The 26,321-nt window shown below is 31.0% G+C and overlaps 1 protein-coding gene across 3 annotated transcripts; it reads right to left on the bottom strand.

Annotated features, from left to right (window-relative positions):
* Window positions 1–77: 77 nt before the first annotated feature.
* Window positions 78–25,920, bottom strand: LOC25495643 (delta(7)-sterol-C5(6)-desaturase). 3 transcript variants are annotated; one of them, XM_024785634.2, is made up of 3 exons: window positions 25,525–25,920; window positions 1,708–2,013; window positions 78–609 (listed from the first exon to the last, which is right to left on the bottom strand). In XM_024785634.2, the coding sequence occupies exons 1-3, from the start codon at window positions 25,751–25,753 to the stop codon at window positions 317–319; spliced, it is 828 nt and encodes a 275-aa protein (XP_024641402.1). In that variant the 5' UTR covers window positions 25,754–25,920; the 3' UTR covers window positions 78–316. The 3 variants fall into 3 exon arrangements, with proteins under 3 accessions (XP_024641402.1, XP_024641401.1, XP_013451323.1); XM_024785633.2 differs by lacking the exon at window positions 25,525–25,920 and adding an exon at window positions 3,378–3,606; XM_013595869.3 differs by lacking the exons at window positions 78–609; window positions 1,708–2,013 and adding exons at window positions 22,157–22,701; window positions 23,847–24,152 and having other exon boundaries at window positions 25,525–25,907.
* Between the last annotated feature and the right edge of the window lie 401 nt (window positions 25,921–26,321).

Here is a 26,321-nt window from a genome sequence, read left to right as displayed (position 1 = left end):
TGAGCTATCACAATAGGTCAATATAATCAATACTAAAAATACAATATCAATTCTAAACAATTTTATATGTTTAATTATTAGCTAGTCCTCGTACTCTTTCGTCATTTTTATATTCAAATATTTGTTTCTCAGGTACATTCAATAATTGATTTATCTAGTTATTACATGAACCTAAAAAAGAAATATTTGCTTATCATAAAGACGGAAGAATGTATGTTACATGCAACAAACCGAATTTATTTCAACAATAATCAAGTCAAAGATAACATTTATCTGATGAAACCGAGATAATTCGAGCTTTGATCATGTAAACTATTCACATCACATTGCCTTCAACTTCCTCAGGGTCCCGAAGAGTATTGAAAATCCAATCCATCCATATGGTGTAATGACCGTAGTTATGACAATATGTTGTATGATGAATGGTGTGGTAACCAGCTCCCATAAAAGGCCACAATTTTCCATGAATACAATCATGAATATTTGAAGACCATATAATTTCAATGAATAAGAGCACTAAGTGTACATTAAAATGGACTGGAACGATAAACAAAGTCAGGCTATGTGGTAATGCTTGAAGTATTCCATCAAGAGGATGAAAAGCCAAACCTGAGATACATAGGGTAAAAAAGTTAGTCCATCCTTGATCTTGTTATTAATGCAATATTTTAAAAATCAAACAAGATATAGAACTCGCACAATCTCAAGATACAAAACCGATGTCGTATTTCGGAACAAAAATTAATATTAGAGACTAAAGAAGTAGGGAAGCAAAAGATAACGTTCCTATTTTTCAAGGACTAAAGATATTTCAGCCTAAATCAAAAGAAAAAAGGACTAGAGATGCATTTATCTATAAGGCAAAAAAATTATTAACTGTGATAAATTATATTAATTCAAGACTTTGATCGTAAAGTAGCATAGCATGCATTTATAGTGTTTCAATTATACTAGCATTTTAAGCTCATATATGAAGCTATCAACTTCTTGGAATTAAAGGAATATAGTGTTATTGGCTCATTGCTACGTTGAAATGACCAACTTCTTTGGAATGAAATGAATATAGTACTAGAGTTATTGGTTGATTTGACTGGTCCTACTCAATTATTAAGAAATATGGAGTTGGGTATAACAGAGTTGCTACATGGACGCACTAGTTGTTCTGCATTGTCCGATTCAAAGTAAACGATCAAGATTTGATAATGTGTAAAATTGTTGAAATCCATGTTATGAATTTAGAACCGTCATATCATAAATTGATGACCAAAATTTGCTATTGCGGAAAACTGTGTGAATTTTCTATATAGCTTTCTCGTGTATGATAAAACACTTGAATAGAACATTTCATAGTTTTAATACACGGGAGGTCCGTTAATGAACTGGAGGACAATGAAAGAGTTCTAACCTGGAGCTCGGAGTTCAAACCCAAACAATATGAATGTTTAATTTTGGAAAACACTTATTCATAATCACAACACATTTAAGAATTCTAACCAAGCTCTAATCCTTAAAAACAGAATCATCTAACATATCATATACATAAGTTATTAAATAACCGAAAAAATAGATAAAAAAAAAACATTTTCCATAATATACCAAAGGACAATAAAAGGTTAAAAAAAAAATGAACATATAAAATAAATAAAAAAATAACTTCACATGACTATGATTGTATTGTTGAAATTATTAAATAATTAGGGTACTCACCAGCAAATGGGGAGAGAGTATTTTGTTTATTGTAGATGTGATGTGTTGCATGAAGATATTTGTAAAGCGGTTTTATGTCATGCAACTTTCTATGCATCCAATAAATACCAAACTCTACAATAACCATATAAATTGCTAAATAACCAATGTAGGCAATCCAACCAAGATTATTTATTCTAGGAAAGGATTTTGTCCAGCCAAGTTCTACCAGGCACTCAGAAATAGTTGGAAGCAAACTATACCAAGGCATTCCTTTCATTGTAACCGATATTTGCAAGAACATGGCTCTACGTGATGGGATGGAATCTGCAAAAATTAATATGTTTGAATATATCAAGAAAACAAAACTAGATGTTTGAGTAGAGATAAAAAATAAACACACGAACCAACTTATATTGTCAATTGTAAAACAAAGGCCATGTTGTCAGGGAACATGCTTTAAATATGTGTTATGTTTTTAGGGTGACAAAATGTTGGAAAAACAACTAGCAATAGCATAATAAAAGAAACAAAAATCGAAAGACAATGAGACACTATCTTTGTTTATGTGTTTCGGCTAATTGTTCATATATCTTTGTGCCTGTAGAACAACTATAGATTTGTATTTAATCATTCATGAATTAGGGTTTATGATGTTACAAACAACACATATAGTACAACGGTAAAGATTACAACAATAATTCTAAATAGTATTGCTGGGACTATCGCCCCATGGATCCCCAACAACAATTGGGCCAAACATAAGGATGTAGGAAGCTTCGCTCCGCTAACTATCTCCTTTTGTATCCCTTTTCCCTCTTCTATGTCTATATGTGGGCGATACTCAATACAAAATAATTTTAGATGAATTGTTTTGAAAAATTGATTAATGAATTCGCTATAATGTAATTTAAAACTTACTTGAATAAGTGAATTCAACAGTAGGTTTCAGGCTAAAAAGAGTGAAAAATTATGTATATGATCGAATAGAAAAAAGGAAAGCAAAACCCCACCAAAATGAATATGGAATAAACACAAATTTATTAAAATAAAATAAAAACAAGCATCACACATTTATATGAAATCATAAAGATAACATCTTCAACAAAGATGATAACAAAAATTAATAAAAAATTAAATAAAAAAGGCAGCTTCAGGGACATAAACATTGTGCTCCCAATAGTAAATGAACAAGGACCATAAGAAACCATAAATAAAGTAAAGAAAGACACCACCAATGAAGTTTGGAAGCCATGTTTGTAAGATAATCATAAAAATAAATTTTTTAACAAATGATCAATCAAAAAACAAAGATTATGATTAAAAAAAAATATTAATCAACAAACAAAGTTGATAAACATATAATCTAAAAGTCAAACTACAACAAGAATGAATAAAATTAACAAAACAAGCAAAACCCATTCAAATCAAAACCAAAATATGCCATATTTAAGAAAAGATCAATCAAAAAACAAAGATTATGATAAAAATAATAATAATAATAATCGACAAACAAAGTTGATAAACATATAATCTAAAAGTCAAACTACAACAAGAATGAATAAAATTAACATAACAAGCAAAACTCATTTCAAATTAAAACCAAAATATACCATCTTTAACAAAAAGATCAATCAAAAAACAAAGATTATGAGAACAAAAAATTAAAAAAATAAAAGTAAATTATGAACCTTTAGGAAGATAAACATTGCGTTTCCAATAGTAAATGTAGAAGGACCATAAGAAACCAGAAATGAAGTAAAGTAGGACAGCACCAACGTAGTTTCGAAGCCATCTTTGGAAGAATCTTGGAAGTGGAACCCACAAGTAGTGTGGTAACAAGGTTCCTAATACAATGTGGTTGTACATGTTTGTGTCTTCTATGAAGAATCTACGATAATCGGTTTTCAGATCTTCCATTATCTTCATTGTATCTCTTATTCATTCAATATATATATATCCAAGAGAAATAATATTTGTACAACGATTTCTATACAATTTTTGTACAACTTTCTCTCTCATATTTACATTATCTTCTTATTCTTTTTTTTCTTTTTTTTTTTCTCTCTCTCTCTCTCTCTCTCTATTGTTTTTGACCAATGAGAAGAGAGAACAATGAGGTTGTCTCAAAAGTTGTATCAAAAGAGTTGTTCAAATATCACTCCTCTGTATATAATGAATAAATATGTTGACTTTGTTTTTAGATCTCGTGAAAGTTTTTTTTTTGTCAATAGTATAATGGCTAAAATTCACCTTATAAGATGAATAAGTGAGATGTTCGGGGTTGAATCCCGACCCCATGTCCGGGGTTCGAATCCCAACCTCTGCATATAATAATATATTGTCCTACCAACTGAGTTATGCTCACGGGACATCATGTGCAAGATTTTTACTAGGTGGAATAACATTCTTTATTAGATTTACATTTACTATTATTTTTTTTAGTTTAGTAGTTACTCTTGTTGCTGCTTTATTGCATATCACTCTTTTCTAACTTTTGTTTTTGTTTGCTGGATATCTCATATTTAACTAGACAAGTTTTAACACACATTTTTCAATTGATTCTTTTTTATTGGATAAAATTTAAATAGATCTTATTAAATCATGTGGGTTCCATATAAATTTAGTGGATCATATATAAATTTTATCAATCAAAGAGAATGTATTGAAAAACGTGTATTAAAATGTGTGTTGTTAGCATTTCTTCTCATATTTTTAACTTCTGTTTTTTCTAATTTCGTGAGTTTTTGGATTTTTTTTTCTTCTTTGTTTTTTTTTTTTTAAATAATGTAATATTTATATTGATTTAAACAAGTCACCCTGATATGGTTAAAATATTTTAAAATATTTTTTTAAAATATTTTTTTAAGCAAATACAAATTTGATTCAGAAGTTGATTCTTCTTAAAAAAGAGAGACGTTAAACACCCAAAAAGAAGGAAAAGAGTGAAGGAAAAAAATGTTAGTTTGTCTTTTCTTTTTTCACTTTCCTCCAATAGTTAATTTTTCATTTACAGCTTCCTTTTGTTTTTTTATTAAGATGGAAGAGATGATGCAATGATTAGAAAAGAAAATGCAAGAATAATTTTCTTTGGCGCTAGATGGGAAAATAATTTAGGTGCACATGAAATTCAAAATCTTAGAGACCACCATAAACAAGAATAATTTTTCATTGAATCATAATTATTTTGGATTTTTTTTCTTTTTCAACTGGCTCAGTCGTTTTCAGACGAAAGGAGTAATTGTCAAAATCGTTTATTTGCATACGTGTAATAGTTGACTGCGACATGTATTTTAAAATTCAGAGAGTGACTTGTTTTTTCTTGTGAGAAAGATAAATAATAGAAAGAAAAAAGAAAAACAAAACTCCACCATGATGAATACGAAATAAAAACAAATTTATGAGTTTAATGGTGGTGGGTTGACAGTCCAAAACAAATTTGGACATACAACTAATCAAAACATTTAGAATTATCACATTAATTAATGTAGCAATTCTAAATGTTTTGACTAATTGTGTGTGCAAAATTGTTTTGGACTGTCAACTCACTATCGTTAATCTCATTTATTTAAAAAAAAAAAACAAAAACAAGCAAAACACACTTATATGAAATAAAAAAGATAACATCTTTAACAAAAGAGTAATAAAAAAAAACAAAGATGATAACCAAAATTAATAAAAAATAAATAAATAAAAAAGATACCTTTAGGGACATAAACATTCTGTTTCCAATGGTAAATGTAGAAGGACCATAAAAAACCAGAAATGAAGTAAAGAAGGACAGCACCAACGTAGTTTCGAAGCCATGTTTGGAAGAACCGTGGGAGTAGCACCCACAAGTATTGTGGTAACAAGGTTCCTAATACAACGTGGTTGTACATGTTTGTGTCTTCTACGAAGAATCTATGATAGTCAGTTGTTGGATCTTCCATAATTTGCATTGTTGGAACAAGAAGAAGAAGAAGAAATGGTGATAATGGATAGAGAGAGATAGAGAGAGAGCACGAGGGAGGAAAAGAGTGAGTTGTGCAATTGAGAAATTCCTTTCTCTTGAAATTTATATGCTTGTATGGTGTAGCTCAATTGGTAATATTGATATTTTCGTTTGGGTTCTAACATGAGACATTATAGTTGTGTGTGTGAATTTTAAGTGGTGTTTACCACTTTATCAACAAAACAAAAAAAAAAAAACAATTATATACTCCCTTTGTAATGGGCTAGTGATCTTTCGAGTAGACTTGTAGACGAGAGATTACGAGTCTAGAAGGCAAAAATGAGTTAAATCACATATAGAATCGTTTGTTGTCGACTCGGGTAGACTCGTATAGACTCACAAGTGTATGATGAGTTTATGAGTCCATGAGTTTTTTTTTTTCTTGAACTACAATCATATTTTCCTTTTCGTTCTTGTTGGAAATCAAGTGTGAGTAATTATGTCCCACATCGACTAAAAATGGAGAAAATGTTAGATATATAAAAGAGGGGACACATATACCTAATATCTTAAGGTTTTTGGGTAAGAGTTTGGTGTCTAAGTCTCTTAGTGGTCCTAGAGGTTTAGCCCATTGTCGCTCCCCAAACTCCCCAACAAACTAGTATCAGAGCCATGGTTAGGCTCGATGGGGGAGTGGGAGCGGGATCCTAATGTGGATCAGGCTAGTGATGTGGGTGAGTCACAGTTGAGGAGGATATTGTTGAAAATTAAGTGTGAGTGATTATGTCCCACATCGACTAGAAATGGAGGAAACGTTGGATATATAAGAAAGGGGACACATATACATGATGCCTTTTGGGCAAGAGTGTCTCTTAGTGGTCCTAGACGTTTAACTCATTGCCACTCCCCAGCAGTTCTCACTCTTGATGATGATGGTGATTTTGATGATGATCAAAATTTCACAAGATTTTTGGCCGTTTAAATCCAATAATAGAGTCATTTCACTTTTCAATACAATATTAATTATTTTTTTCCCTTTATAACTCTAACTAATATTACTTTCATCATTTTCAATTCAATATATTCCACTTTACATTTATGATAATGGAGAATGCACAAATACTTAACAAACACACTTAAAACTATTTTTCTCTCATTTATTTATACATTTTTCTTAATACGTGTGAAATAAGCTTTTGCCTCGGTTAATCCGAGACGGAGTGAGTATGTTTTATGATTTTGATAATGATGACGATGGTTAGTATGCAGTATGTTGTTGTTTCTAGGCAGATCATCAATGCTCATAAATATATTTTTCTATGTAGGTAACATCTCTAGTAGGAAGTAAGGTTCACATTTCTAAAATCCTTGGTGTTTCGACGTGTAGGCTTTATTTTGTTTAACTTGAGGACTATACATTAAAAATCCATTTCAGATCAGGGCCGATCTAAGGAGATGCCACTAAAGCGAGGGCTTTAGATCTCTAGATTTTTAGGCCTCGTATTTCTATTAATCTAATTTGATGTTGATTGTTTTAAATATATTAAGATAAGTAGTGTGTATTCAAAGTTTGTAAAAGTAAAAAATTCATTTATATTTATATTTGTATTATTTCAATATTATTTTGTTATTTTAAGATTTTTAACAATTGGTAAATAGTGTCTATATTAAATATTATTTTCAACACACACACACACACGCGCGCACACATATATTAAAAAGGCCACGCAGTAACAGAGTTGATTATAGGGAAAGAGGATATACTCTCACATTGTGACAAATCAAAGTTTGATTTCTGCTAGCTGACAAAATACTCATTTATTTAGTGGATGACACACATCGTATGGAATTACTTTCGATTGACAAAATATTTTACCTCGATTTTTTTAGGCCTCATATTCCTATCAATCTAATTCGATGTTGATTGTTTTAAATATATTAAGACAAGTAGTGTGTAATCAAACGCTTGGCCAGTGTGCATGCCTCTGCGCACGAGCCGGATGAGTCGCTCACCATTGATGGGTCGAAAATCGGTGGGAGTACATCATTGATATTGCAGCGTCTTAAAATTCAGTACACAAGTGTAAAAAGTGGAGTCTTATAAGGTCCAATGACTCTAATTCTGCACAAATAATATCATAAAAAGTGAATTCTTCTTTAAATTCAGTACACAAATGTAAAAAGTGGAGTCTTAAAAAAATCAAAAGTATTGATCACGCAATGGAGGAAATCAATTTACTTGACGATGATCTGTGTAACGCCCTCTCTAATTATTTAAATATTTTTAATGAGTTTAGAATACATTTATATGATTTGTATAATTTATATGATTTATTTTGATGAGTGATATTTTGTTATGATATATGTTGGTATTTATTAGTATAACATATATGTTATTTGGTTTAGAAATATAAATGTTATTTGATTTAAAAATATAAATGTTATTTGATTTAGAAATATATATATGTTATTTGGTTTAGAAATATAAATGTTATTTGATTTAAAAATATAAATGTTATTTGTTATAGAAATACATATGATTTGTTGCAGAAATAAATGTGATTTGTTATAGAAATAAATGTTATTTGTTGTAGAAATACACATGATTTGTTGCAGAAATAAATGTGATTTGTTGTAGAAATATATGTTAATTTGTGTAGAGATATATGTTATTTTGTGTAGAAATATATGTTATCTGGTGTAGAAATATATTTCTTATTTGGTGTAGAAATATATATATGTTATAGAAATATATTTGTTATAGAGATATAATTGTTATTTGTTGTATAAATATTTTATATATATATTAGAATAGAATATTGAGATTTTGGTAGGCAATCTAATATATTTTTGTACTGAATAATATATTTTTGTACTTAATATGATATATTTTGGTACTCAATTGATATATTTAATTACTAGATCTAATAGGTGCATTACTTGTTTCTCACTTATTAGTTGTAAATTATCTCTATAAATAGAGAACTCACACAGTGCATTCTACACACCGAAATTCACAGTTGATACTTCCTGTGCTTTTCTTCTCTTCTCCCTCTTTTGACTTGTGTTGACGAGTCTTTCTTCTTTTTCTACTCCTTTCTGTCCCTTCGGAATTAAAAGTGTTCTTAAGACTATAATCCCTCTTCGGTTTAATATCCTTTTAGATAAGAGAAAGCAGTAGAGTCCTTCGTCGATCAATCCAAAGGTAAGGGTGAGACTAACTTTGCAATTCTATTAAGTATGTGAATCAATGATTAGGTTTAACATGATGTAGGATGAGTTTTTGAGGAATTGAAAAGTAGGTTAAAATTCTAGAATTAATGAATAAATAAACGGTGGAAACTTGTTAAAAAGATGTAGAAACTGTCCTTAGACCTTAGATAATGATTAAGATGATTTGATGATATTTATAATGTTATATAATTAGATATATATTGCATGAATTATGTTTGATGATTGAGATGTTGATGACGTGCATTTGTAATTGTTATATATGATGATTATCATTATTGATTGATGCTATTTTGTTGTTGTGATGAATATGATTTACTTTAATGATATGATTAATGAGAGAATATTATATACTGTGAATTAATGATTAAATGCATTACTTGAAATATTATTGAATGATCAAGATGTTGAAATGAATTGTTATTAAGCTTGATATGAATTGATTATGCTGGTATTGTTATTTAACTAAGTTGCATGAGTTGTTGTTGATTATCATTTGATATTGTTATATCCTGAGATGTTTATGTGTCGCCTATGTTGTTGTTGTTGGTTATGTGAAATATTTATATGACTTATGTGGAAGATGTATGATGTTTAAGTTGTTGATACTTCATATTAATATTGCTATGTTGTGAATTGTTTGTGTTGTTTCTGTTGCTGTTATGAACTGCTAAGTTGTTTGTAATATGATTTAATGATTAAATGCATTACTCGAAATATTATTGAATGATCAAGATGTTGTTAAAATGAATTGTTAAATGATTAAGAAGTGAATTATGGATTGAATTATACCTACTTGAATTGTTGTTGAATGATCAAGAAACTTTCGAGAATGATTTGTTATTTAACTTGATGTGATTTGATTATGCTGCAATTGTTATTTAACTAAGTTGCAAGAGTATGAATAAGTTGATGACGTTTAGCTCCAAATTATTGGATGCATGATAATATGTTGATTACGATGATTACGGTGTTTTGTTGTTAAGAGTCCATGCATAGCATTTCATTGAGCTTTGTCCTCACCACGATTAGGAGCTTTGTCCTCCGCACGATTAGGAGCTTTGTCCTCCGCACGATTAAAGTATATTAATACTTATGATGACGATTGGTACCACATGCATATAAGTGTCTAAGTTGCATTGTCGCATTTGTCGAGTCAAAGTCGTTGTTGATGAATTATCATCCATGAGTTGTTAAGTTGTCGATGAATTATCATCTATGAGTTGTCGAGTTGTCTTCTACCCATGTGTTGTTAAAGAAGTACCTACGAAGAGTTGTCGAGTTGTCTTCTACCCATGTGTTGTTAAAGAAGTACCTACGAAGATTATACGATGTGAATTATATGATGTTGACTAAAATATTGCTATGTTGTTTAACATGTTGATTATGATACTGTTATGTTGCTACGTTGTTTAAGATATTGATTATGATATTGTTACGTTGCTATGTTGTTTAAGATATTGATTATGATATTGTTATATTGTTATGTTGTTATGATGTTGTATATGATACTGATTATAATGTTATGATGTTGTTTACGATGTTGATTATATGATGTTATTATGATGCTATATGTTGTGATGTATATAAGTGTTATTATTAAGTGATGAATATGTTGTTCTATATATGATTAATATTATTAAGTGAATATTATGTTATGTTATTGATGATGATCGAATGTTGTGATTACTTGGTAATTGTTTATCAAAGATGCTATGATGTTTAAGATGATATTGTTTAAGATGATTATGTTTAAGATGTTTATGTTGAAGGTTTATGATGTTGATTATGCTGTTAGTATGTGTTGATTATATTTTGATAAGATGATGAATATGTTGTTGTTGTTATATTATTATATGAAGATGAATATGTTGTTGTTATATTATTATATTATGACGAGATGATGTATATGTTGTTATTATATAATTAAGATGATTAATATGTGTTGTTCATGTCGTTATAAGATGATGATTTATGTTGTATTGTATATGATTATTATTATTAAGCGATGATTATGTTGTGTCATATATGATTATTATTATAGTGAGATGTTGATTACATTGTGTTGTTTTAAAGTTATTAGTGATGATGATATCTATGAGTTGTTAAGTGTACTTGATGATGTTTATGTTAAATTGATAAGTTGTCTTTTATTCATGAATTGATAATGAGATGTTTGATGAATAAGTATTATTACGAATTAAAGATGTTGTTATGTTGTATATGAACTATGATGTGATGATCTATGTTGGTTATGATTTGGTTATTATGTGTTATATGATGATGTTTATAATGTGATGAATATGAAGTAAATGATAATTAAAAGTTGGTTGAACTATTAAGAATTATTACATGAAGAATTATTATTACTAATAGATGAAGTTATTTATGTTGTTAAATATAATTATTGAATTATATGCTTGATATTATTGTTTTGTGAAATCTCACCCCTTCTGCTTGAAAATGTTGCTCTTCGTATGAGTAACTTGCAGGTATTAATGATTAGTAGGACTGGTGGCTCAAGTGTCTCTAGGTGCTCTGATAGGAACTTTGTTATTGCTTTCTATTCCTTACGTATTGTTTTTGAAGAATTATGACTATGTTTTTAGAATGGATTTTTATGACATAATTGTAAAGAGGCCTTAGTGCCAAAGACTGGTTTTAGTTATTGAATAAATTCCGCTGCGAAGTATTAAAGATTTTGTTATTGAATTTTAAAGGATAAATAGTTATTTATTCAGTTTATGATTTTATGAAAAGAAGTGTAGCATTCCGTTTACGTGAATAACTTTGATTATTAAATGAAATTTTTATGTTGGGAAAACGGGGTGTTACAATCTGGGATGGTACATGTCTAGTGTATTTCAAAACCCCCAAAATTGAACCCCTAATGTTCCTTCAAATGTTCAGTTTCAAACTCCAACTATTGAAAACCCACAAAATTCAACCCCTAATCTTCCTTCATATTTTCACTCTCAAATTCCCTCTATTGATGATGATGTGAGATGGTACATGTCTACTGTATTTCAAAACCCCCAAAATTCAACCCCTAATCTTCCTTCAAATGTTCAGTTTCAAACTCCAACTATTGAAAACCCACAAAATTCACCCCCTAATCTTTCTCCAAATGTTCAGTTTCAAACTCCAACTATTGAAAACCCACAAAATTCAAACCCTAATCTTCCTTCATATTTTCACTCTCAAATTCCCTCTATTGATTATGATCTGAGATGGTACATGTCTACTGTATTTCAAAACCCCCAAAATTCAACCCCTAATCTTCATTCAAATGTTCAGTTTCAAACTCCAACTATTGAAAACCCACAAAATCCACCCCCTAATCTTTCTCCAAATGTTAAGTTTCTTAATTTTGTCTTTTTCTATCTGAACAATTGGTAAATAATGTTTATATTAAAATATTATTTTCAACACACGCACGCGCACGCACATACATTTATTAAAAAGGTCACGCACTAACGGAGTTGATTATAGCGAAAGAGGATATACTCACACAATGTGACAAACCAAAGTTTGATTTCTAGTTGACAAAATACTCATTTATTTAGTGTTTGACACACATCGTATATAATTACTTTTGATTAAAGGAACTTATGAAATTATTTTCTTAATTTTGTCTTATTCTATCTAAACGCATATAAAATGCCTCTGTTTAAATTTCGCTTTAAGCCTTAAAATACATTAGGCCGGCCCTGTTCCAGATGAGAACAAAAATAAATTGTTTTCGTGGACATCTTCCACGCTATACATGTTTGTGGTGCAAGGTATCTCGTTACATGTTTTTATGGTCTATTAATGGTGTATATCTTTGTTAAACCAGGTTAATCAATTGATAAGAAATTTCATTTGGTATGGGGGAACCAATGTCAAGAAGTTAGTGATTATTGTTTGACATAAAGTTTGTTCTCTCTAGAGTCATGGTTGTTATTTAGTAACCATGTGTACTCGTTGTCATACAACTGCTGAAACTATGGAGCATTTTTATTGTTCTTTCGATTGATCATACTAGTATATTGTTAGAACAACAATTAGTAACAAAAGATTATGTAAACCGTAAATAATGAAACATGATCATCTGATTACGCAATTCGATCGATTGTGCCTACCTCTACGGCTATAGATTATAACACAACTATAGTTCTGTATATTACTTGAATAAATTAGGGTTTACAATATTACAAGCTACTAGCTCAGCTCCTCCATTCTTTTCTCATCTTTTGTGTCTATATATGAATCATACTCAACATGTATCATCGTGTTTTTTTTTTTATCTCTCATCGTGTTTTTTTTAATGGCATATTATCTCTCATTGTGTCTAGTCTCCCAAGGTTTAGATATTGTCTGTTCAACGATTATTCATTCTTGCTAAATTATTGGAGGTGAAGAAATTATCAAAACTTTTAAGACAAGGTTTTGTCATTTCATGCTTCTTTGTCTTATATTTATTCTCATGTTCATCTAGTTATTTAATTTTTGGCAAGTACTCTACAGTTAGAATACATTTTTAAAATCGAATAAATGAGATGTCTAAGATTCGAACATTAACATGTTCATATTACAATGCACTGTTCCAATCAATTTAACTATCCCACAGAGACATCTTGTTGACTCTTTTAGTAAAAGGTCATTTCTCTTCTTCCATGCAAAATTTTGGTATCATTGTGGCTTTTAACATATTCACGTTTATTGTGTGTGTTGTGAATTCGTTAAAAAATCACACCAATAAAATACTTGATGTGTGGAGAAAATTAATCAAGGAATCAAAACAACGTGAGTGGCAGTTATAAATCAAGCAAAAGATAGAACAACAAAGGAGAAAGAGAGAAAGATAACACACAAAAATTTGTTTATCCAGTTTGGTCCAATACTGACCTACTCTGGGGGAGAGAGCAACTCTCTGTTCCACTATAATGATGAGTTTCTATACAAAGAGGTTACAAGAATTAGTCTTCAAAATTAATTCCACCCTAAGTCTTGAATCTCTTTACGTGACCAAGAGACTCTATCTTAATAGTGTTTGTTCAAGGTGAGCGAAAACAATACCAACCCTAGTGTTTCTTACCAAGAGAAATCTCTATGAACCCTAGTTTGTTGTTTGCTTTTAAACCCTATTTTTCTACTCTCTCTTTTTTCATCTGATATGTGATCTGTATTTATAGAGAAATAAAACCCTCAAAATTTGGAACAAATCTCAAGCTAAAAAATACGTTTTATTTTTCTCCTTCAGCGCAAAATTGGGCTCCGATTTTATCACTTCGGGCACCAATTTTTATCGAGGCAAACGTTTCAAAACTGAGCCAAAAATTGAGCCCCGATTTACCAAATCAGCCGCCAAGTTTAGCAGATTCTAAAACATCAATTTTGAGTCATAAAACAACAGTGTGTGTTATGTATATATATAACGAGGGAACTAATAAATATGATAAACTTAAAAGAGTTTTTTTGATATATAACTTGACAATTTTAGCGTAAAGGCTCAAAGAAGTCTTGGATTTATCCATTTAAAAATAGTATATGATTTTTCCTAAAAGCAAATACTATGATTCTTCTTTCTTTTTTTCTTTTAATAATCCCCTAGTTTTTTGAGGAGGAATTGTTTCTCTTAGAAATTGAATTTGGTTTCTCCAAACAATTTATTTTTTAGTGGAGTTCATTAACCACTTGAATTCAATTAATTCGTTTAAAATGATTGATTCTTCTAAAACGTTATTTAAAGATATTTTATGTGATGTTGTGCTTCTATTTTATACTCTACGATTGCCCCATTCTTGACATATCTTGTGTTTGAATAACTTTTTAATATATTTTTCAATTGTCTTCTTTAAGAAACCAAATGACTAAATTAGTCATACTAGGATATTTTATTTAATCTTTGAAAGGATTAATCAATTAAATCCATCAACAAAATTTCAAATTCTTTTTTCCTTACGCAACATCAATTAACATATATATACATCACATGTCCCGTGTAAATTCCTTCAATATAATTTGATTGAGAAGTCTATTTTTCCATTGAGCGGTGATACATGTACCACCCCATGTGGCAATACACCCTTTACACTCACACGAAATTCTGACACGTGGCAACCTGGACCCCACACAAATAGAAGATAAAGTGTGGTTGTGAGATGAACTTACCAAAATATCCCTAATACATAGGGTGTATAATGAGGTGTATGAATAAATGGTGTTCTTGTAACATTTTCCTTTTCCTTTTTAATATAGATTTGATTATATAGGGTCTGTTTGATAACATCCAAAAAAGAGCTTATAGCTTATAAGCTCGTCGGATAAAAAAAGCTCTGTTTGATAACGCTTTTTTACAATGAGCTTATAGCTTATTTCAGAAGCTTATAAGCTATTTTTCATAAGCTACTTCAAGTAACGTTTGAGCTTATAGCTTATAGCGTCTCACTTTTAATTCCAGTTTTACTCTTATTATTTTAATTAAAATCCACTTTTACCCTTAATAATAATAATATTACTTATATTATTATTTAAAACAAAATGAGGCTATTACCTTAATAGAACATCGAGTGGGCACTTCAAATTAATATCGAGTTATGCAGGCCTTTTGATCAAGGAGGATTGGGGATTAGATCTCTTATCCAGCTAAACTCAGCATCAAACTTGAAGTTATGCTGGAACATGTTGCAATCTAAACAAAGCTGGGCCTCCCTTTTAACTAACAGAGTGATCAGAAATGAGAAAGTTATTAACCACCATATTTTTTCCTCAATTTGGTCAAGCATCAAAACAGAATATGGTGTTATTATGGAAAACTCTTCTTGGCTTCTTGGAAATGGTGAAGACATTAGGTTTTGGACTGATTCTTGGTGTGGGGAACCTTTTGTTAATCAGGTGTCTGCTGACAACATTGACATTAACACTAGAGTTTCAGAGTTCATTACTGATTCCCAATGGAATTTTAATCAAGATTTCATCAATAATTTTCCTCAATTGCCCCACATTATTCAACAAGTAACAATTGCTGCTCAAGATAAACAAGATGAATTGGTGTGGAAGACAACAACCTCAGGCTCCTTATCCCTCAAAGAAGCATACCAGTTCAAAGCTCATCAATATCAGCCTTTAAATTGGGCAAAGATTATTTGGTCTCAACACATCCCACCCTCCAAGTCCCTTCTTGTTTGGAGAATAATGAATGACAAATTACCTTGTGATGGAAACCTTAAGCACAGAGGTTGTAGTTTGGCCTCCATCTGCAATCTTTGTGTGGCAAACATGAAGACTCTACTTCTCATTTATTCTTTCACTGCTCCTACTCAATGCAAATATGGAGATGGTTTGAATCTATCATTCAATTAACAATTCAGTTTTCTGATATTGAGGATGTCTGGAACCTATGCAATAGAGGTTGGTCTCCTCATTGTTAGTTGACTGTTAAAGCTGCTTTAATATTCATCTTCAATGCTATTTGGTTCTCCAGGAACTCTGCTAGATTCAACAACAAAATTATACCGTGGAGAACTGCAGTATCAAACATTATCTCTGGTGTTTCCTTATCTACAAGCAAGTCAAGGTTATCTGCTAGTTCATCAATGATTGAGTTTTCAATTTTAAAAGCTCTCAATTGTAAGATCAATCCCCCTCCTTCTAGCATGGTCAAAGAAGTATTTTGGAGTCTGCCTTTTCTGAATTGGATAAAAGCTAATTGTGATGGTGCTGCCACTACAGTTGCATCCTCATGTGGTGGAATATTCAGAAATTGTAAAGGTCAGTTTCTTGGAGGCTTTGCTGAGAATTTGCTCGGTGGTAACTCTCTTTTTGCTGAGCTTTGTGGCATAATGAGAACATTGGAAATAGCTCAACAGAGAAATTACAAATTTTTATGGTTGGAAACTGGTTATTTGATATCAGTTCTTGCTTTCAAAAACAAAGAGATAGTTCCTTGGCATATAAGGAACAAATGGTTTAACTGTTTCAAATATATTGAAAGTATTAATTTCATGGTGTCCCACATATATAGGGATGGGAATGTCTGTGCAGATAGGTTAGCTCATATAGGTTTATCACTAACCTCTTTTCAGTATTTTTACACTTTGCCTTTGGAAGCTAGAGAAACTTATGTACACAAGAGACTAGGGTTACCTAGTTACAGATTTTCTTTTGGTTGAGAAGGTCAGGCATGACCCCCCTTCTCTTTTTGTAACAATCGTTTTTTGGTATATATTTTGGTGAGTATGCTCCCTGCACCTCACTAGTTTTAAAAAAATATATATATATGCATCTTTGTTTTTTTCCTTTAGCACTTTTTTTTTTATCTTATGGGTATATTATTTTGTATTTTGATTTAAAATAAAACTTTACACATTAATTTTTTTTATAAACTATAAAAACTGAAATGAAAAATAATTCAAAATAAAATTTTAGGAAAAAAAAAAAGAAACTAATTTAATAATATATAAATACTTAAATTACCAATTTTTTTAAAAAAACAAGAATTTTTCAAATATCTGAAATACTATTAGTTAATATAGATTTTATTACGAATCAGGAATGTCCTTTTATGTCATTTTATATTTATCAGCTAGTTAAACCGCTAATTTTTACCAAACATTTTAATTAGCTTATCAGCTATAAGACATCAGCTATAAGCTATCAGTTATCAGCTATATTCCATAAGCTATAAGCTATAAGCTATCAGCTAACTTATAAGCTATTCGCTGTTTTTACCAAACAGAGCCATAGTGTAAATGATGACATAATTCATATTTGGAGGAATTTTGGAAACGGGTGGAAGACGTAAGAGATGATGGAGCCCCTAGAGAAGTTTGAATTACAATTTTCTTCTATGTTAAAATTTTTGGTTAGGTACGTATGACACTCAAAATCTTAAAAATGACCAGAGTCGTTCCTAGCATTTTACTGGTCTTATGCATAGTATGGAAAAAATGTCATTTATATAATGCATCATAAACATATTTTTCTTCTAACAAATGATGAATGAGACATGAATTAGTTATGGTGGTTGATATCCTAACTACACTTGCACCCCAAGTCACCATCATAAGATGTTTTGACATCCCAGCTATAATCACACCCAAAACATTGTGTGTCAAATACACCTCATCTTATATATATTATTAATAAAAAGGAAAAATAAAACATAAAAAGTTGGGGGAGCCGAACCGAACCCAAATGTGGCACATCATTAGAAACATTTTCTTGGCTAACAACCTTTTTGAAAACAAATTTATCAAGAACTCTTGTTGTGATTTTATTGACTCTTCATTTCGTTTTTTTTCCTTCGTTTTTCATTAGCAAATAAATATTTTTTAGACAGCATCTTAAAATAAATCAAATATTCAATATAAACCAATAAAAAAAAAAGTCATAGAAATACTAAAGTTAAGAACAATAGCACTTGAAAAATAGACTGGAATTTTAGCAACTCAGGTCAATAGTTTTATCACTTATGATAAGAAACTGTCCAACATTTTTATTGAATAATGCAAGATGAAAAATAGACTGGAATTTTAGCAACTCAGGTCAATAGTTTTATCACTTATGATAAGAAACTGTCCAACATTTTTATTGAATAATGCAAGATTAATCTATTGAAACAACACAAATTGCAATATTAATGTATAGACATTGTTTTTTTTTTTTTTTTTTTTGTAGTGGTCAGTGTTTGAACGGCAGACCTTACATATTTGATGTATTGTTCAACCAACTGAGCTAAGCTCACGAGAATAATGTATAGACACTAATTGCATATTGACACAACACAAGTCGCAAACTTCAATTGGAAAAAGGCGAAAATTAAAACACAGACTTCATAAAAGTAATCAATCATCATCCATATATGGACTTAATTTCACGGTGATACTTGGAAAAAAAAAAACATAAACTTGAAGCAATTCATCTAAAGAAAGAATCATTTGGGAATAAGGTGACTTGGCGTGAATCACTAATGATTTCCTTGCAATTACCTGAGTTTTGGTTTTTTTTTCTAGGTTTCATTGCTCGGTCTTTTCAATTACACACAAAGAGTTTTTTAAGAGTTGTTTTTTTAAGAGTCGGTCCTATTTAATGCACAAAAGAAAATTACTCTTCTCCCTTTTAAAATTGTTCAACTGCCGCTTGGTACCAACAGTAATTAACTCACGCTAGGAACCGGCGACAGTTAACTTACATTGACCCCCAATGGCAGCTAACTTACGCTGGTTTCAATTTTACTAACAAAATAGCAATTCTTGACATAATTGCTTTTTGTTCTTTTTAAGCACCTAAACCCCGAGACGTGCATTTTTTCCATTTCACTACCACCACATTATCCAATCATTCAAATCATTTCATTTCTAATCATTCACTACCACCACATTCACTCAATCATTTCATCCATTCATTCAATCATTTTTAAAATCAATTCTAACTTAAAATACACAAAATCAAAATCAATTCAAAAATCATTCAAATGTCATAGAAATGTCATTATATTACATCAAGAGCCAAAATGTCATAAAAATCGAAAAATTACAATCACAAAAACCCAAAAAAATGATCAACCATATCACAAGCTCGGACTCTATATCTCCCTCCTCCTCTTCTGGACAATATGTAGCTTGGTCATTGGGTGCTTCTCCTGGATTTTCTTAAACATATTGTGATAGTATGGATGTGGTTCGCCATCACGCAACACCTCCTCCATAATGCCGTAGATTTTTCACATAACCTGGAATGGGTCGGGACGCTCTCTCGCACACTCCTCTCAATAATGACCTCCTGATTAGAAGGTCTATGAGGTGGCTTCTCAACAACCTTTGTTGGATGGCTCATCAGCGGATGAGAGATACTGTAGAACCAAGAAAAATACGTCCCTCTAGTCAGCCACAGATCTGATGCCACCACACCCAGATCAACCAACGATATGACATGAACCATAAAATCTCGAAAGGCTTGGGCTATCTAGGGTGGGTCAAGAGGCTTCAGAATGTCCTGCACTGCCTCTTCACGGCTCCAACAAGTGGCCTCTAGGCCTATTCCATAAATGTTATATGAAGGAGTACGATTCACTTATTTTGGACCTCTAGGCCTAAAGTCCCAATTTAGAAAACTTGCACCATCAAAATGAGACCATTGAAGGTTTGAAAGAGTCTCAATATCTTCAAGTAAGGGCAATGGTCGGAGGCATGTGCCTTAATTCTAATTTTCGTTTCCACTGTTGTTCTTCTTCTAAGAATTATTAGAAATTCTAACACATCCCCCAATTGTCCAACTTGAAACCACATATATTAGTGAATCTCTTATTCCACTTCATCAAAAAAATTCCAACTAAAAAATGGTAGTCTACAAATCAACCACAGTCCACAACAAAAATGAGGAGCATAGATGATAGTCAATCAAAGAGAGAGAAGGTGGAGAGAAAACTGCAAAATCCATTGATAATCTTGAAAAGCCTGGAATGTCATCTAAGTAAATTGATAACTCCCTTTTGTCTCTCTTCTTCAATGAAAACCTTGAGTTTCCATCAACTATCCAAACAACTTTGTTAGCACATCATGTTAAATGATCTAAATAAAAGCATCCCTAAAAATTGATATAAAAGAGGGATGAAGTGTGTAAAAGAAAATACTTCTTAAAAATGGAATACTTAAGTAATAGAAATATCGACAATGTTGGTCCTAATTGAGAAAATGAATACTTAGATTAACTTTGTTGATAGAAAGCTTATGATTTACGAAAACTAACATAACTACTAACATTTACCTATAAAAAAAAATTATTGAGGTTTTGTTGAAACCCTAGATAGATACTAACACATTACTTTGTCATATATCTTCAACAGCTTGACAAAATTAAATTTGTCGTCGCATCACATGAATGACAAGTATATTACTGATGCATTGTTTTACAACAAATATATTTCAACAATTTGCAGAACAAGAAACTCTTCTTTATAGCATTGTTTTTTTTAAAGATCTTCACCAATGCACAATTTGGATTTTGGTCTTGCATGTCGAAGCACACTTTCTTGCATCAAACATAACCTTCATTTCACAACTTCTTGATCTATCTTTTGAAAATACCATTCATCAAAACATCAAGTACCTTTTGTTTTTCAAATATAAGGAACACTATACCACTAGGATAGGAACCACAGGTTTGTTCAAATTGGCCAAACGTCTCATAAAAACATTTTTGTATTTTTTCTTATTATCAAGTTGACCGTCTTCAATATTTGATTCTTCTTAAATTTTTGTATATTTAAAAAAAAAAAAAAAAGTTTCATAATATATTGTGTACAATATTCACACCTTGTGCTAGTAAGGACTCTCGGTCGGTGTTAATATATTTCATTTTTACTTGTTAAAAAAAAATATTGTGTACAACATTTTCAAGTGAGAAACATAAAAAAATAAAAAAATAAAAAAATAATATTAGTAAAAACTTATTACTATTTTATTAGACATGGTCCAATCCGTTTGGTCATATAATATAGTGGACTTAGTCTAAACCTATTTTCCCAAAATGAAAATCTTTGAACATATTTATTTACTCCTTATTATAAGGAGCAGAAGCCAATCATGCATACATGAGATATGTGCTCCCTATTTTCATGCTATGAGTAATTGTTAACATACGTCCCCTTCTGTAAAACGGTTATTTTCTATGGCTCTAAAAAGGGCAACGCAGATATAAGAATAACATCATTTTCATTTCATATAAAAACTCATACCATAAACAAAACCCCTTTTTATATATTCTTCCATTCATATAAAAACTCTGGGTTGGCATCTTTTTGAAAGTGTTTTCTTTCTTGCTAGTATTGTGTCCTCGATTATATCAGAAGGGTCTGTTGAATCTCGAGGGATTAGCGAATATTACGTTAAGGACGACGTGATTAACTAACTATTTTACAATTTGTTCCTTTTGCAGGTCTTTGTAATCGATTCCGTAGCGGATTTGATTTGAGTTGTCAACTATGGTGACGGACTTGCGTTGGAAGCTAAATTTGATAAGTTTCATGTACTCCCTATTTATCTTTTTATATATTCTTCGCCACTGATCATTGTTACTTAGTCAGTCTTGAAGATATTCCTATATCATATTCTTAAATGGATTCAATTTAATATGTTTTCATGTTACATGTTCTTATGTGGAAGCTACATTACTCATGTAATAGCTTATGATTATTTATGATTATTAAGATTAATGTAATACTAATCGATACCGATTAGTTGATGATGTATCAAAATTAAACTCAAAATATAAGCATAGACACAATATGAAAGAAAGAAATGAAAACATTGACAAAGTAAATGGTGTCAATATGGAAAATTTTGTATTATCATCATCCCAACAATTGCAGAACAATTTGAGAGAGAAAGTAACCAAGTAAACCAAAATGTGATATACACAAAGTAACAATTGAGTCAGATATAGGGTACTCTCCCATTTTAACCCTTAACCCTGTCTATATTTTCTACCATCACCCTTCTGATGAACACAACAAAAATTACACTTACCAATTTTATGCTCAACAGCAATCCAGTAAAGATAACATTTAACCAATCACATCACTTTGCCTACGTCTTCCTCGGGATCACGAAGAGTACCGAACACCCAATCCATCCATATGGTGTAATGACCATAGTTATGCCGATATGTCGTATGATGAATGGTGTGGTAACCAGCTCCCATAACAGGCCAAAGTTTTCCGTGAATGCAATCATGAATATTTGCGGTCCAAACACCTTCAATGAATAAGAGCACTAAGTGTGCGATAAAATGGACTGGAACAATAAACAAAGCCAGACTATGTGGTAATGCTTGAAGTATTCCATCAAGAGGATGAAAAGCCAAACCTGAGATTTATCACCAAAAAAAAAAAGTTAGTCCGCCCTTGATCTTGCGATTAAAACAACGTATTACAAAACCAAACCAGATATGGAACTGGCACGATATCAAGATCATGGTTCAACTACTATAAATGGCTTGAACCAAGACGAAACTGTGGCCGAACTGCCTGAACCGTGGTTAGTGCAGGTTTACGGTTCAACTAGTTAAATCTCCGAGTTTGGTTTTTAAAACATTGAAGGAGCAAAATGAATAAAAAGAAATCACATTAGTGTAGATCAAGTAATTGTACTTCTTAAAACCTTAGTCCTAACAATAAACAATGAAACTATGCTATATCAAAAAATAACAATAACCACCAAAGTCTTACTGTCATGAACCATATGGAAAGATAGACCATTTATTTAACTTTAAATCTAACTTAAGGGATCAACTTATTTTTCATTAGATAACCTCGACCTCTGAGATTGGACTGTCTTCCCTCCTTGCACTTTTGTACTAATCACCTGCATGTTTTGTATGACCACTCATCCATCGCATATTATTAAGTAGTAAAATTATTTTGTAGATTTTCAATTTTGTATGCCCTTTCAGCTTCTTGGTCAGGTTCACTTCCTGCCTAGAATCACTGACTCTTGGTGTAACAGATATGTTTCCATGATTTACGATTCAGAAGGACTGCTTTTACTTCATAGCTAAAGTAGCTTTGAGCAGTTTTGGTAAGATCGCAAGTCTCTCACACCCTCCTCTGCTGGCGACTGTTTTTGCAACGTCACCTTGTTCCTCCACCAGCGATTGCAAAACAGTGTCCTCCATCTTCCCTTCATTTCTGTTTCTTACGTGAGGACCTTCTGTTTCACTAATGTTGTGAACCGATGAATTTATGGTTATGAACTTAGTTTATTGTGGTGATTTAGAGGTTGTTATCTTCATCTATGAGAGAGTTCTAACATAATCACTAACTCGATAACAGAATCATCAAACACATCATAAACAGAAGTTAATAAATAACCCAAACAATAGACCAAAAACATTTTCAATACTATATCAAGGATAATAAGAGATTAAAAAAAGTGAACATATAAAATAAAAGAATTTAACTTCACATAACGACGATTGTGGCATCGAAATATTGAATATTTGATGAACTCACCAGCAAACGGGGAGAGAGTATTCTGTTTATTGTACATGTGATGTGTCGCATGAAGATATTTGTAAAGTGGTTTTATGTCATGCAGCACTCTATGCGCCCAATAAATACCAAACTCTACAATAACCATATACATCGCTAAATAACCGATGTAGGCAATCCAGCCAACATTATTTAATCTAGGAAAGCATCTTGTCCAGCCGATTTCTGTCAAGTACTCAGAAAGAGTTGGAAGCAAAGTGTACCAATGCATGGCTTTCATAGCAACCGATATTTGTAAGAATATGGCTCTACGTGAGGGAACCGCATCTGCAACAACAGATTTCAATATATCAACAAAACAATGTTACAAAAGGTCTTGTAAATACTTTGTACGCAGAAATAAACAACTGCCGAGACAATGACAAACAAATACTATACACAAGGATGCCAGAATGTAAAGTGTATTGGATATATTCAGGTAAGAGTGATTTAAACGCTCTAAATTCTAGCTTCAAGTTTGAATATGTTACGGAGGCAAAACCAATTCTGTTTGATGACACCTAAACATGTCTAAATCAATTTTGTATCTCCCGGAAGTGAAATCAAACATGAACTAAGGCGATTTCGGCAAGACCCCTGAGATGTACATTGCGTTTTCCAAACGTGTAAACAAACAATTAACATCTAACATTTGGTATGATCTAAATGTGTCTCAAATCAATACATGTAGTATGCAACAATGAACATCTAACAATCTAATTGGTTAAACTATTGCCAGAAAACATAAGTCTGCTACATCTTGTAAAGTTCAAAGATGAGTGTGACAAAGCTCTCTAATAATGCATGAAGATAAAATGGTCATTTCAAAAGGGAAAATAATAGTACATTACATTACAATTAATAGTCCAAAAAATATTAAAAATATTTATATCAGCATGAATAGTTGGATATCATAGCTGGCTTCACAGCCTGTGTAAGTATTTAAAAAAAAAAAATGACAACCATTGAAAATTATAACTGGCTTCATACCCTGTATAAGTATTTAGTATTTTCTGCAAAACACAATTCATATCAAATTCAAAAGATGACATCTTTCACAATAGAACAATCCAAAAGCAAAATGATAAAACAAATAGTCAAAAAGTCAAAACTAAATTAAGAATGAATATTAACAAAACAAACAAAATCCATTTCATACCAAATCAAAAACATAACATCTTTAACAAAAGATCAATCCACTTAAAACAAAAAAAAACAAAAAAACAAAAAGCAAAAAGATCAATCCAAAACCAAATATGATATGATAATCTCTGAAGCAAAAAAACTTCTAATCGACGGCATGTCTGATGTCGGACACATGTTACGCTGATTTATATCATTTATTTTTTCAAATTATTATCGGTGTCAATGTGTCAGTGTCGTGTGTCTCTGCTTCATCAATCATAAAACTACTAGTCAAAGAGTCAACATTACAAAAAAAAAAAAGCAAAAAAAATCAGAGATTAACAAAACAACAAAAACAAATTTCAGATTAAACCAAAAAGATTAAAAAATTCACAAAAAATAATCAAAAACGAAATATTACAACAAAAATTATTTTAAAAACAAAAAAGCAAAACCCATTTGAAATTCGGTAAAATCTAGCTCAAAAATCAATGAAAAAAAAACAAAGATCATGATGATAAAAAAAAGGTTTCACCTTTAGGAAGATAAACATTGCGTTTCCAACAGTAAATGTAAAAGGACCAAAAGAAACCAGAAATGAAGTAAAGTAGAAGACCACCAATGTAGTTACGAAGCCATGTTTGGAAGAACCTTGGAAGTGGGACCCACAAAAACTGAGGTAACAAGGTACCCAACAAAATGCTGTTGTAGAAATCTGTGTCTTCAATGAAGAGAGTACGGTAATCTTGTTCCATCGTGTGCATTGTTGGAGATGGAACAGTGACAGTGGAAAGAGACAGACACAGAAGAGTACGAGGAAGAGAGAGAGAGTGTTGAAACTCAGTTGAATTTCTCTCTCTTTTGTTCTTTTGGTAAAGTTGTTTATATAGCAAAGTTTTGGTGGTGATAATGATCAATCTAATGTCCAATAAATTTTACTAAAGTGTTTTCCATCAATTCTTTTTAATGGCCGGAAGTATAAAGACGAACAATTTGTTAACGAATGTGGTACAAATATTTAACGGTGTTTTATGAATATAAAAAAAAAATTAATTCAAACGCTATATTAATGTTAATATGTTAGTCCTCGTGAGTTTAACTCGGTTGGTAGAGACAATGTATAATATATGTAAGATCTGGAGTTTAAACTTCGGCCACCACAAAAAAGAAATCTTAATATGTTGAAGTAGTTATGAATTTTTAAAATTATATCACATCGACTTATGTTGTTATATAAAAATTTGATTTCGCACATATAGGCATCTAAAATCAATAACGAATTCGGTGTAAATATTTAACAGTATTTTGTGTATAAAATACTAAAAAAATACT

This window comes from Medicago truncatula, chromosome 6 (assembly GCF_003473485.1).
Source record: "Medicago truncatula cultivar Jemalong A17 chromosome 6, MtrunA17r5.0-ANR, whole genome shotgun sequence".
In the NCBI taxonomy this organism is placed as follows: Eukaryota; Viridiplantae; Streptophyta; class Magnoliopsida; order Fabales; family Fabaceae; genus Medicago; species Medicago truncatula.
Note: the sequence above shows the minus strand (reverse complement) of the source record. Positions and strands in the feature narration are given on the sequence as shown.